The following is a 15,107-nucleotide window of genomic DNA, read 5'->3' on the forward strand; positions in this document are numbered from 1 at the left end:
AAGTGAGAGACTCCGAGGCTCAATTGGTGCCCGCACCAGAGGATACAGGTTGTTAACTCCTTTCAAAAAACATGTAAAGTCAGAGTGAACAAAAACCAGCTTACCATCCCAGCCCTGGTGGCGAGAAGAGATGGAAGCGAGGTGAACCTTAAGGGAGATGTTGGATACCCAAACCCTTGAGAGAGGCGAGGCAGATGCATAGGATGTGAAACACTTCCATTTGTACATATAGTCCTGTCTCGTAGAGGCATTTCATTTAATAGAATCTCATCTAAAAGTTCAGCCTCCTCGATAATAGCGAGATGGTCTGAAGGGCATGGTGTAGGACCAGATACCTGTCTCTCATGAGGAGTTCCTGTTGAGGTGGAAGGTAAGAGTTCTTGCATAACTGAAGGAGAGTTGGGGACCATAGTTGCCTGGGCCACCAAGGGCAGACCAGGATGCACTGCGTGTGCTCTTGCAGTATCTTCCACACCACTCTGGACATTAGTGGAAAGGAGGAAAAGAGATAATACAGCCTGTCCTTCCATTGCAGCCGGAAAGCATCCCCTAGAGAGTTCAGGTTGATGCCTGCCCTAGAACAGAATAGAGAACACTTCACATTTTGGAAGGATAAGGTTTGAGACTGAGAGAAGGTCTTTGTGGTATGACAAGAGTTTTTCAGTTTCTCCATCGTCTTGTCTGTGTCCTTCAAGAAGAGTCCCTCACTATCGAACCACAGATTTTCAATTTTATCCTTTATGCCCAGCTCCAGAAGAGTGGACCTGAGCCAGGAATGGCAACGAGACCACCTGACTGAGTCAACACCTTGGATTCTACTTCCGTCAGGTGCTTGGCTGTGCTCAGGTGCTGCCTGGTAAGATCAGGAGGCTTGGAGAGTGTCGACAGGAATTAGGCCTTAAATGGCTCAGGAAGATCAGCAACGTCCACCATAGAGTCCAATTTCCGGCCCTCATTATTCACCAGTGCTGAATGTTTCCATGTGGACTTGGTTTGCAGTGTGCAGTCCATCACCAGCAAGTTTCGTGCCAGATGTTTGAACAGAAATGGGCAAGAAGTCTCTTGGACCCAATAAAGACTCTCCATCTTTTAAAAGGGATAGTGGATGTCACTGGGGCAGACCAAGCAGCTTTGGAAGCAGCAACCAGAGCCAGGAGCATGGGCAATGGAGAAGGATGAACTACAGATGTGGCAGAAAGATAGCCATAAACAGGATCTCTGATTGCATCCTCAGGAGAAGGTGCCTCCAGACCTAAAACCCTCACCATTTCCAGTATTTGCACCAGGTAGAATTTAGTCTTCTCCATTGGAGAGTTAGATGGTTGGTTCCCACGTTATCATCTGGTTATGTGCCTGGTGGAGCTTCTGATATCTCAGAGTCAGGATCGGACGCATATGAAGACTCCCCATCCATAAGTCCTGGGGTGAGGTCCCGCAGGATGAACAGGCACAGACAGTATCACATGAGCTGCAGGACTGGGGGCCTCCAGAAGGGCAGTAGCTGGGGGAGTTGCAAGCACAGATGGGAGCTCAAGCACAACTGGCAGCACAGGTGTGGGTGGTGGAGCCCTGGGCATAGCAGGTTTCAAAAGGGCTGCCAGAGTGGCAGAGTGTTTAAAAAGGTAAGCAGGATCTGGAGTAAGGGGTGTTGGAAATGCCCCCTGGAGATGCATCCACAGCCTATATTCTTGGAAGTCATATGACAATGCTGGGGAATTGTAAAGAGAGTGTGAGCAGAAAATGTTCCCTCGCCCTCAAATGTGGCAGATCAAAAGGCCCTAGGGAGCTGCTATAGTCCAGGAGGTCTTTAGGAACATGGGAGACCAAAAAGTGGAATCACTCCCTTCAGGGCACAGCCAATGGGCAAGTCAATGTTGTAGAAGGGCCACCCACTGGGGTATCAGGAATAGGCAGAGGTGAGCAGGGTTCATCAGTGTCAAGACCCTGGGACAAGGTGAAACCTTTTAAAGTAGAGCCTGAGGGTGTTGAGTTAGCAAAGCCGAGTAGGTGCTCCAGTTCCTTCCGAATTAAGTTTGCCAGCACCAGAGAGTCCAAAAAAGGTGTAGCAGGCTGCAACAGTGGAAGGCGGAGAGGAGACTGGACAGGCATCAAACCATGGGCAATGATGATGGGAAAAGCCGCACCAAACCAACAGGCGAAAGATGGAGAGCAGTCATATCGGCGCCAAGAGAGGCTGGCAGTGGTGCAGACAACACTGTGGGTCGATGTCAGGGCCAAGGTAATCGACACCAGTGAAGGCGAGCACCTCAAGGTCAGAGCCAAAGTCAACACTGAAACATGAGTCACAGCAGTCAAAGACTTCAAATGCCTCGAAGCTGAAAGAGTAGGAGCTGATGACAGTGGGGTCAACAGTGAGCACGCCAATGTCAATGAATGTCACAGTGTGCTTAAGTTCCTTGACGCCGAGGGGGCCAGAACCGAAGCTCTTGCTGGACGCTTGGAAGAGGGTGAAGGCTGAGGAAAAAATGAGGTGACCGGCTGCACTGTGGAAGGCGACAGGATCTGGTGGAAGACTAAGTCGGCGGCTTAGGTGTCGAACCCGGCGTCAAGTGTGATTTCGACAAAGTGGAGAGCGTTGAAACTGGTGCTGAGGTGAAGCATGCTTCTCACACTTTTTGTATGGCTTTCCTGTGGATGAGCTGTGTCAGTCATCCTTATGTTTCTGGGAGTGCTCTCAGCTTCTCTCCACGAGCTTCTTAAAGTCCGTTGGACATCAACGGGGTTGGTGGCACCATTTTTAGTGGCAATGGCGGGCTCATCCTCAGAGTCCATGGACAGAGAATATTTTTGTACAAAGAGGCTTTCGGTCATAGTTCACTGCTTAAACGGTTTTTTTTTTTCCTTAAATGACAAACAGATCTTGCAGGTACTGGTATTATGACTATTCTCCCAACATACAAAGCAGTCAGCATGGCCGACAGAGGAGGGCATAATGCCCCTGCAGGTCACACAACTTTTAAAACTTTTAGGAGCATAAGAACATAGGAAGCTGCCATATACTGATTCAGACCATCGGTCTATCTAGTTCAGTATTGTCTTCACAGATGGGCAGCAGCTTCTCCAAGGTTGCAGGCAGGAATCTCTCTCAGCCCTATCTTAGAGAAGCCAGGGAGGGAACTTGAAACCTTCCGCTCTTCCCAGAGCGGCTCCATCCCCTGAGGGGAATATCTTACAGTGCTCACACATCAAGACTACCATCCATATGCAATCAGGGCAGACTCTGCTTAGCTAAGGGGACAAGTCATGCTTGCCACAAGACCAGCTCTCCTCCCTAAATGCCACTTGTCCCTCTAAGAATTTGGACGCCGACCACTCGGGTTCACATAGCTAGTTAGCATGCCAGAGTCTCATTCATTATCAGAATTAACCAGACAAATCACTCCACCAACTATGAACGGCCATGCACCACCACCCAGAGACACAGCTAGTCCAAAAAACAATCCGAGGTCAGCCAAATCAAAGATACAATGCCAAGTCCAGAAACAAGTCAGAGAGTAGTCAAAAACAAAGTCCAGGGAAAATCACAGAAGAGTCAGATAAAGAGTTGTCAGAAAAAACATCCCAAATAACAATATTCACTTTCTCATAGGAATGAGGGTACAGGACCAGATCCTGCACAAGCCAGCACAAGCAGCAGATGAGAAGCAACTGAAGAGGGAGACGCTCTCCAGCCTGCTTTGTAGGCTCCAATATCACTATGCCTTAAAGGGCTGGAGAGCACCTAAATGGAGCTATAGATTCTTCTGCGGGCCTCCTGCACAGGCGAAGACCCAGTTGTGAGGGACCTTGGATCCCTACAGAGATATAAAAGTTTAGTCAGGGCTACAGAATCAAGACAATGTGTGCTAAAACAATAATAAAAATCCTGATATCCAAAATTTTGGGTAAAATTCAAACTGCCCAGTTATCAAATACTGTATCCTGACAGAAATATTTTTTATTACTCTGGGCACCAGTGTACATACTAGATCACTGAACTCACAAAACAGCCAGAAAATCTGAACATACCTGTTTTTTCAGACGTTCTCAGAAACACCATGTCAGATGGGATTCGCTGATTCTGTTGGGAAAAAGTACACAGTGTATTTGGAATTTTATTACTATCAAGTGTCCACACTACCCGCCCTACAATTCCATTTGAATTAATGCCAAATTAAAATGCTTGCTCTCACACATAGTCATCATGAGGACTTATGCTAGGCTAAAGGGACACAGTTTGCTTCCCTTTTGACACCCAAAATTCCTTAGCACCTATGTTCTACTCACTGCCACCAAGGATATTACTGGCAGTCTGAAAGTAGTATGACTGTTCAGTTCTCAACCTGGCAATTGTGGGCGAGCAGCAGAGGTCTTTTTGACTAATTATTTTCCTGTATCAGTAGGGCTACCAAGGCTAGTACAGACAGATGGAGACTGAATCAGTTCTTTAATTTAATCAGATCTTTGAATCAGAATCAGATCTTTATTTTACACTTTCATTGTACACAGGGCCTGGGAAGAACAACAAATCCAGTTATAAGAAAAAACATTTAGCAGACTGTGCAGCCTTCACATTTATCAGCACAGGATTTTGTGTAATGAATATGTCACCTTTCACGTGAATGAAATTCAGACATAGAAGCTTTCTGCTTCAAAAGTCATTTAAAGTATAAATATTTAACAATTTAAAAATTTATTTATTGTGCATTGGTAAATAAACACAATCCATTATTCTAAACCAGAAAAATCAGGTTGCTCAACTGTAACTATAGATCTGGTAGAGGTCCATCAACATCCATAAGTATGGGGTTCTGCAACTGCACAGGAACCATGCAGTAGCAATGCCGCCGCTCATCATGTCCACACCCCACATCCACGCCCACAGCATGCTATTTAAAGGCGGGCTGGGTGCCATGTTCCTCAGTTCTTGGACAACCTTCATGAAGGACAATCATCTGGACAAGCAGGTGAATTCCGCAACATTGAAGCAGGATGGCTTGCACACTGGTACGCACATAGCAGAGCACTACTGCAAAGGGATGGTTCCAGGAGGGTCTTATGGATGTCAATGAATCTCTACCAAATCAGTAGTTACAGGTGAGCAACCTGATTATCTGGATCAAGATCTGTTGAGATCAGCTCCCCAACGAGGATGCTGCAGTAGTAGCTATTGTAACACCCGCTTCAGAATGCTTCTCCCGAAGCTCACCTCAGCAGCAGAGCGCACATCTATGGTATAATGCTTAACAAAAGGTAACTCTGTGGACCATGTTGCTACTTTACAGAAAGACACCCCCGATAGGTGCACAGCTGATGAAGCATAGGAATAAGTAGAGTGGGCATTGATTGCTTCTGGTGGTGGTATGTCCTGCAACTTGTAGGTCAGCAAGATGGGCTCGACCAGCCACCTGGACATCCTTTGTCTGGATATACAAACGTCCTTGGCAGGACACTTGTAGGCCATAAAGAGGTGCGTAGTAGTCCTAAAGTCTTTGGTCTGTGCTAGGTAGAAGAGTAGCGCCCTGTGTACATCTAGAGCGTGCATACCACGTTCCAACGGTGTAGATGGGTCCCTAAAGGACTCATAATGGAGCACAATGTCCTGATTGAGGTGGAAGTTGGACACTACTTAGGGCAGAAAATCAGGGTCCAAAAGCATCAGCACCTTATCTGGGTAGAACCTGGTGTAAGGGGAATCAATTATTAAGGCCATAAGTTCACTCACACACCTTGCAGTGGTAATAGCAAGCAGGGAAGCTTTCTTTAAAGACACGAGTTTGATGGCAGAAGAAGCCATAGGTTCAAACGGGTCCCGAGTTAATGCGGAGATCACCAATGAAAGGCTCTATGGTTCCACTGGCGAACGAATAGGACGACACACATTCATAAGTCCTTACATGAAAGCTTTACTCTCTGGGTGTGAAAAGAGAGTTTTGTCATCACACCTCAGGTGTCTGGAAGAAAATGCAGCCAAGTGGACCTTGAGCAACACATTAGCCAAACCTTGTGTCTTTAATGTAGTCAGATAAAGGAGTATATCCTTTATAGTCGCTTGTTTAGGTAGAAAACTATGCACCCTGGCACAGGATTTAAAAATGCAGCCACTTCCTACAATAGTTGCATCTCGTGGAGAGCTTTCTTTGGTTAAGTAAGATGTTTTTTACATAACAATTTGCCATGCTGTCAGACAGAGTGTGAGTACGGCTGGGTGGAAGACGTGACCAGTGACCTGAGACAGTAGATCTAGCTCTTGAGACAGACAATGGTAGCAGTTCTCCGACAGTTTGAGTAGCTGTGGAAACTATGGCTGCCTTAGCCACTGTGGAGTTATGAGGATGCACGATGTGGGAGCAGCCAGGAGACGTGCCACTACTCGATTTATCATGGGGTATGGAGGGAACATGTACAGAGTCCAGTCCAACTGGAAAGCATACCCTAGAGAAGAAGGGTTGTGTCCCGCTCTTGAGCAAAAGCGATTGCACTTCGTGATCTCCAAAGTTGCAAAGAAGTCTATGTTCAGGTTCATCCATAGGTCAAAAAGGAGAGCAACATATTCCATCTTGAGCTCCCATTCGAGTTGCTGTGCAAACACACGACTTAGAATGTCCACTAGGACATTGTCCAAACCCTTTATGTAGATGGCTATTGGAAACACTTGGTGCCTCATGAACCAGTGCCACAGATGGACATTGAAAGCTCAAAGGGTTTGTGACACAGTTCCCTGCAGTGGTTGATATAAGTTAGGGCTGTGGTGTTGTTCAATTGAACTTAGATGACATTGCCTTGTAGTAGTGTTAGAAAAGCCTTCATTACCTGGAAGACGGCCAGCAACTCTAGGAAGGTGATGTGCAATTAAACCTGTTGAGGGGTCCACTTGCCCTGAATTTGATGGTTTTCACAGTGGGCACCCCAACCCAGCAGAGACACATCAGTTGTCAACCAGATTGATGGTGATGCAACCTGGAAAGGGAATCTCTCCAGGAGGTTCCAGTTGTTTGAAGACCAGGAGAGTGAATGTAGTATCTGTGATGGTATCTCTAGACGTTTGTGCTGGCTATCTTGGTTTGGATGGAAAACTGAAAGAAACCAAAGTTGCAGTTTCCTCATTTTCAACAGTGCATGGTATATCACTGTGTTGCACAATGCCATAAGGCCCAGGAGTCATTGGATTTGTTGAGCAGGCTCAGAAGGACAATGCTGGAACACTAAGTCAAGTCTCTGATGTACTCATACCTTTCTTTGGGTAAGTATACCCTTCTGGTTTCTGTGTTCAACACGGCTCTGATGTGACTGATGATACACTTCAGTTCTAGGAGAGACTTTTTCCAATTGACTTGGATCCCCAAGTTAGGAGAAGAATTAAAACATATTGTATCTGAGAAAGTAACTTGTTTCTGTCTCTGGACGTCAGGAGCCAATTGTCGAAGTAGAGGTAGATTGCAATTCTCTGCATCCTTAAATGGGAGATAACGGCGGCCATACATTTGATAAATACCTGCCCACCACACAGGGGTGATTGCACCTTTCTCCAATAACTCCTTCACTTCCTTCTGTAATGACAGGGATGGTGGTGTGAACTTCATTCCTGTAAAGTGTGTGGTCATTTTGAATTCTATGGCATATCCTGAGGATATGATCTTCAGGGTGCTGCAGTCCGATGTTATGCCAGCTTGATGGAGAAGTGTGCCCGCTTGATGGAGAAGTGTGCTGGTGGGAGAGAAGGAATTGCGAGGCTGATGGAAGTGCTCACCTGCCAAGATGTTTATGCACCTGGTAGCAGGAATGGAAGGGAGTTCTGGGGTGTCGGTGGGCGATCTCGTACCTCCAAGAGGCTTCTGAGTATCTGCCTGCTTGGTACATTGGGACTGAGTACTGTTGTCCTTCCCCTGATAAGGATGCTTGTGATACATATTATATTGTTTCCTATAGTCCTGTCGATCTTGTTGTCTGTAACCTGTTCTCTGTTTGTTGGAGTAAGGCTGATATTTTGAACCATAAGTAGATGTTGATCTCGTAGATGTAGGAAACATAGGAAACTGCCATATACTGAGTCAGACCATTCGTCTATCTAGCTCAGTATTGTCTTCACAGACTGGGAGCGGCTTCTCCAAGGTTGCAGGCAGGAATCTCTCTCAGCCGTATCTTGGAGAAGCCAGGGAGGGAACTTGAAACCTTCTGCTCTTCCCAGAGCGGCTTCATCCCCTGAGGGAAATATCTTGCAGTGCTCACACATCAAGTCTCCCATTCATATGCAACCAGGGCAGACCCTGCTTAGCTATGGGGACAAGTCATGCTTGCTACCACAAGACCAGCTCTCCTCTGGTTGTTAGAGTCTTTGCAGTAAGTTTTGACTTTTTAAGTTGCTCCATGGTGGAGTCAGCCGTCTCACTGAAAAGGCCTTTGCCATTCAAGAGCAAGCCTTCAATTTTTTTCCTTCATATCACTTTGAAGGTTCATGAAGCGTACCCATGCATGTCTCTGTAGTGTGACAGCTGCAGTTATGGAGCGAGACTCCAACTCAGCAAGATGTTTTGCTGTGCTCAGCTTATGTCTGGTTAATCCAGTTGACTTTTCCAGTGTTTGCTGGCATTTTTTCTTGAATTCCTCAGGAGACAAATTATCCAAATCTCCTTGAAGAGATTCCCATAAGCTATGGTTGTACTTGGCCATGCATGCGGAGTAATTAGCAATCTTAATGGACAAGCACAAAGTTGAGTAAATTTTTCCTCCCTAAAAGGTCTAATTTCCTTTCCTTCTCTTTCAGATGGGGCCGTGTGCTGTCTCCCAGTCTTTGATGAGGAGGTGCAATCGATCACCAGGGAGTTTGGTGCTGGATGTTTTAAAAGGTAGGTGTTGTCCTTTTCTTGGATACAATACAGACTCTCCAGTCTTTTAGAAGTAGTAGTAGATGTATACAGCACTTTCCAAGCATACTGCCCTGGATATCACAGGTTGCACCGGAAGTTCCACGGGTTGAGTGGTTTGAGACTTGATCATAAAATTAAATACAGGATTGTCTATTGTAGAAAGTTCAGACTCAAATTGAATCCTAAAGCTTCCGCCGTAGCTCTCACATGCTTGTGGTAAGCTTTCATTTCCTCAGAGAAACATAGGTTGAGGGAGGCACATCAGTTGGGGGATCTACTAAGCTATTGGCATCCTCAGGATTGGATTCAAAATCTGAGGATCCATGGTGGTCTGTTGGAGACCCCACTGGAGATGAGGGAGCATGTGTCTGGATTTCTGTAGCAGCCTTCAAAGGTGGTGGCATTTGTGCTCTTGTTTGGGTGCCTACCTGCCCGAGTGTTGGGTGCAGGCCACAAGGGCGCCAGGTAGTCAAGCTTTCCAGGTGGGCCACAGGTAAGGTAGCCTGTACTGGTGGAGCTGTCCCCAGGACTGGAATAGGCCTTTTAGGCAGCTTGTGTTTATCCCCCACTCATGTTATTGAAGGTGCACTTGAAACCTGCTCAAAACATCCACAAGGATAATAAAGGGTATTGTTGATCCCCTTTATGTGTATTGCTAACCAGATGTATCTTCTGTGGTATGCACCAGTTCCATATTTGCTGGCTTAAATTTCCAAGGGAGAAGGATACCGTCCCCACACCTGCTTGTTCACATATGCTATAGCAGTTATATTGTCCATCAGCATTGGACTGTTTTCCCCAGCAGATGTTATTGAAACAACTTTAGTGCTTGATAGGCTGTAAGCAGCTCAAAGTAATTTATTTGCAAAGCCCTTTGAGTAGTGCTCCAGAGCCCCTGAGCCTTCAAGTCCAACATGTGAGCCCCCCGTCCTGTCAGAGAGGCATCTGTCGTTATGGTGTTCCCTCTAAAGGGTTTACATCCTTTATCCACCACAATGAATTCATAACTGAGTCTGGTATGCATAGATGAAGGTTCTGGTTGTCCACATTTGGTCAGAATGCTGCCAAGTACCACTGTTGTAGTTTCCACATGCGTAATCTTGCATAGCGGACTGTGGATGTGCAAGCGGCCATCAGACCCATTAACACTTGAAGTGTCTGTGCCCTTTGCACCGGACTTAACTGCATTGCTAGAACTAATTTCCGTATCCTTTGAAAATGGTCTTCTGGCAGGAAGGCCCTCTGCTGATCCATATCCAGAACCACACCTATGTATTGTAGTCTTTTGATGGGTACTAAATGCAACTTCTGTCAGTGATTTGGATGCCTAACCTTTCCAAGAGAGTCGTCACGCAATTTATCCAGGGAAGTAACTCTTCTCTTGTTTTTGCTGTCAGAAGCTAATTGTCAAGAAAGGGATAAATCATCAAACCCTGTGTGTGCAAATGTGCCACCATCACAGCCATACATTTGGTAAATACTCTGGGTGCTGACACCAGTCCAAAGGGTAGCACATTGTACTGGTAAATGTTGTTGCGTACCATGAACCTTAGATACTTTCTGTGACTTTCCTGTATGCCGATGTAAAAATAAGCATCCTTTAGGTCCAACTCTGCAACCCATTCCTCCCCGTGTAGAAGAGGCAGGATAGCTTGCAATGTAATCATCTAGAACCTTCTCACATTGACATACATCTTCAGCCACTGCAGGTCCATTCTAGGATAAATGCCCCATCCCATTTGGGAAACTGAAAGTACCAGGAGTAAAATCCCCCGTGTCTGCTTGCCTACTGTACTGGAGAAATCGCACCCTTCCCTAGCAGTGTCTCCAGTTCCTCCATCAACTCTGTGGTTGTTGGTGTGAACTTAATGCCCAGATAGACTGCCAATGCCTTGAACTTGATGGCGTAACCTGACTGGACTATCCAAAGCACCTATTGGTCTGATGTTATATGGTACAATGTTTGAGCATGACTCGCCAGTCTGATGTGACCAACACTGATGTTTGATATTACTGGGAACATCACTGGTGTTATTGATGTCACTGCTGTAAGGGAAGGGGGAGTTCTCTCTTCCATCAGTTGTTGTACATGTGGGCTCACTATGCAATCAAATATTTTAGACTGCCAGGGAGCCTTACTATCAGCTGCTTGGTTGCTCTTATTCTTTTGGAAGTAAGGCTTATTGTACTTATGGAAAAGTCTCCAGAATTCCCTCGTCATATTGGCGATAGCCACCTTGTTTATGACCATATGATTAAACGTCATGAAGAATGGCATTGTGGATGTAAAGGTCTTTGCTGTATATTTAGACTTTCCCCCCATTTTTCCATAGTGGTATCAGTGTTGTCGCAAAACAGACTCTTGCCATCAAAAGGCAGAGCCTCTATCTTTTCTTTCATGTCTTGTTTTAAGTTTGTAGAGCATAACCAGGCATTTCTCCTAAGTAGGAATGTCGTTGCCAATGAATGAGATTCAGTTTCCGCTAAATACTTGGTATTACTTCGTTGCTGTCTTGTCGCTAAAGTTGTTTTTACAAGTATGTCAGCAAACTTCTTCTGGAATTCCTCTGGTGTCACATTATCCTTTCCCTGAAGGAGAGAGTCCCATAATGAATGTGTGTATTTGGATAAGCATGCCATATAGTTGGCGATCTTAATACCTAGACATGCATTCGCATATGCCTTATTACCCAACACATCCAGTTTTCTCCCCTCTTTATCTGCTGGAGTGGTATGACATCGCAAACCTTTAGCAGTGGATGCACAGTCAATAACTAAAGAGTTTGGATTTGAATGTTTGCACAAGTAATCATTTTCCTCTTCCCGTGTTCTGTGCAGGGTTTTCAGTCTTTTCAAAGTTGGTGTGCAGCACTTAACAAGCCGACTGAGCAGCCTTCATTATCACCTGAAGCATAGGTAAATATACCAGTTGAGCCACATTTGATTTTTTCATAAAATTATATACAGGGTCATCCAGATCACTAGCTTTCCGTTTCCAATCCAAACCAAGCACCTCTGCCATCTCCGCAATTTGAAGACAAGACTTAATTTCCTCTGTTGGGGAAACTGATGGTTCCGTTGGGACATCGTCCTTTGGGTCCGAATTATGACCAGTCAACACCCATTCTGAAGAGTCAGAATCACAGTCATCCTCTGAGGACACTGGCTCTTCAGGACGAACCCCAGGCTTACTAGTGGTAGACCAGCGGGAGCCGGAACCCACACTTTTATCAGTTCCTGAACTTGCAGTGACTTGTGTCAATGTTTGAACTGGCACTTGAGTACTTCCAGTGCACACTTTCTTCCTGACATATGCTTCCAAATACATCTGTGTAGATACAGATGTTTTTCTTGCTGGTCTGGGTTCCAACTGTGGCAAGGATGCTCGCATGCCAGCATCTTGAACCTCATAGAGTGGTCTCACATTTTGTGTAACAAGAGAGGCAGTAACCTGAACAGCGGCATCCTGAATTAATACTCTCGATGGAGTCATCTGAGTAGCAATTTGTTTTGTAGGAAGTGCCACGATTCTAGGGGGAGTCATCTGTGTTGCAGTCTGGACCAACTCAATACACATTTTAGATGCCTTCCAGTTCTTAAACTCTGTATAGTCAGCTGGATGCACAGGAGTGAAATTTGTAGATGCATCACCCCATCCACCAACAGGAAATTAGCCTGTCACAGAGGTGCTTTTTATCAGCTTCGGCTGATACGCCAGCTGCGTCCATTTCTTGAGATGAACGACCTCAAAACAGTGGTACATCTGCTGGTAATCTCTAGGCTGGATTACTGCAATGTGCTCTAGGTGGGGCTACCTTTGTACATAGTCTGGAAACTGCAGTTGGTTCAGAATGCGGCAGCCAGGTTGGTCTCTGGATCATCCAGAAGAGACCATATTTTTTATTTATTTATTTATTTATTTATTTATTTATTTATCTATCAAATTTGTACACTGCTCCAAACCTTTGTCTCTGGGCGGTTAACAATAGCATATCTCATGTGATCATATCTCAGCAGGGAGCACATTCCACAATCTCAGGGCAGCAACCGAGAAGACCCATCTCTGTGTAGCCACCAAACGAGTCGGTGGTAACTGGAGACGGACCTCCTCAGATGACCTCAATGGGCGGTGGGGCTCGTAGTGAAGAAGACGCTCTCTTAGATACCCAGGGCCTAAGCCGTTTAGGGCTTTATAAATTATAACTAGCACTTTGTATTTTGTCCGGAAACCTATTGGCAGCCACTGTAGCTCCATCAGGAAAGGAGTAACATGGTCTCTCTGAGATGACCCAGAGACCAACCTGGCTGCCACATTCTGAACCAACTGAAGTTTCTGGACTACATACAAAGGCAGCCCCACATAGAGCACATTACAAAAGTCAAGTCTGGAGGCCACCAACAGATGTACCATTGATTTGAGGTCATTGATCTTGAGAAACAGGTGCAGCTGGCGTATCAGTCGGAGCTGATAAAAAGCACCCATGGCCACCGCCTCAACCTGAGAAACCAGGGAGAGGTGTGAATCCAGAAGTACTCCCAGACTGTGAACCTGTTCCTTTTGGGGAAGTGTGACCCCATCTAGAACAGGTAGATCGAAATCTAGGGTTCTGATCCTGCACAATAAGTACCTTATAAGTTTATTCTCCCTCATCCAGCCCATTACTGCTTCCAGGCAGGCATTTAGGATAGATATGCCAGCTCCTGAAGAAGATATCACTCCTGTCCTGAAGGAATTGCACTGGCTGCCAATATGTTTCCAGCAAAATACAAGGTGATGGTCATTACCTATAAATCCCTAAACAGCTTAGGCCCTGGATATTTAAGAGAAAGTCTTCTTCACCATGAGCCCCACCGCCTGCTAAGATCATCTGGAGAAGTTAGCCTGTGGTTGCCACCAACTCATCTGGCAGCTACTCGGGAATGGGCCTTCTCCATTGCAGCCCCTGGACTTTGGAATGTGTTCCCTGTTGAAATAAGAACCTCCCCATCTCTGGCAACTTTTAAAAAGGCACTAAAGACAGATTTATTCACCCAGGCTTTTAATTAGATTTATAGTTTTAAATAATTTTAATACTGGGTTTTAAATGTTTTAATTTTTTTAATGATGATTTTGATTGTTAATTGATTTAATGTTTTAAATGATTTTAATTGTAAGCCGCCCAGAGACGCAAGTTTTGGGTAGCATAGAAATATTTTGAATAAATAAATAAAATCTTTATTATATAAATAAATCCCAGACTGCAAAGGGGTCACTGAAGGTGTTTTTGGCACTTCCCGTAACTCTTCCTCCTCCATATCAAGACCATGGCTCAAGAAACCTTGAAAGGTCGACGCTGAGCAAGTACTTTCATTTGACTCCAGCATAGAAAGAATGTTCTGTGCTGCCTCGGGGTTGAAAAGTGCCTCGGTGTCATCGGTGTCAATACCAAGCACAACCAGCGAGCAGTCCTTCCATTCTGACATAGACGTCGACAACGGGGTCTTCAGCATTGATGGGGATGGGTGTGGGGTAGGTGCCAGTGATAGAGAAGCCACTTGATGCTGATGTGCCAATGTCAACATCGTAGCATCCCTTTCCGGCATCGATTTTGATGGCGAAGGATGTGCTGGGCATTGCAAGCCAGGCAGAGAGGGGGTTGTAGTGATGGGCACCGACAAATGCCTTTCTCTCAGTTCACTCTTCTCCCTGTGCTTTTTAGGGGGAAGGAGACCTCTGCTTGTCCTCTCACCTTCACTTCCTATCTCTGTTTCAATGGCGAGAAGAGTGCCCCTCAGGAACTCTCGGCTCCTTAAAGGAAGAGTCTTTCAATGTTGAAGGTCCCGGCATCGGGGATTTAGACTGCATTTGGATTGCAGTTTCCAATGCCAACTTTAAACTGGCAATCAGCTCCTCAGGAGATCTGGAAGGACCTTTCAGTGTTAGGGCTTCCTCCAACAAAGCCAACCTTAATTGCACAGCTCTATTGTTCAAAGTTTGTTTTGATAAAGAGCTGCTGACAGAGCACACGGTGGCATTATGCTCTTCCCCCAAACATAGGAGACAGCAGTTGTGGCCATCTGTAGAGGAGATCATCCCCCTACAATGCATACACCTTTTAAAGGTGGTCTTCTCCTTAGCACTGGGCTTGCAAATGATATCCTGAAATTGATAACTTTACCAGTCCATAGTCATACACTTCATTCACTTTGTTGAGGTACCGTCGTCGCCAAATCAAAAATAACCTTATCCAGTCCGAGTTG

The 15,107-nt window shown here is 45.6% G+C and overlaps 1 protein-coding gene across 5 annotated transcripts in view; it reads right to left on the bottom strand.

Moving 5' to 3' along the window:
* Positions 1-15,107, bottom strand: part of ATP9B (ATPase phospholipid transporting 9B (putative)) — a 282,460-nt gene that overhangs the window by 204,754 nt on the left and 62,599 nt on the right. For all 5 annotated transcript variants that reach the window (XR_008306909.1, XM_053249182.1, XM_053249183.1 and 2 more), the window contains one exon: positions 4,030-4,081. Coding sequence is in view for 4 of the 5 variants with exons in the window: in XM_053249182.1 (XP_053105157.1) it covers positions 4,030-4,081 (52 nt within the window). In the remaining variant the exon portion in view is untranslated. The remainder of the gene's footprint in view (positions 1-4,029; positions 4,082-15,107) is intronic.

The sequence above is a fragment of the Hemicordylus capensis genome, chromosome 4 (assembly GCF_027244095.1).
Source record: "Hemicordylus capensis ecotype Gifberg chromosome 4, rHemCap1.1.pri, whole genome shotgun sequence".
Lineage (NCBI taxonomy): Eukaryota > Metazoa > Chordata > Lepidosauria > Squamata > Cordylidae > Hemicordylus > Hemicordylus capensis.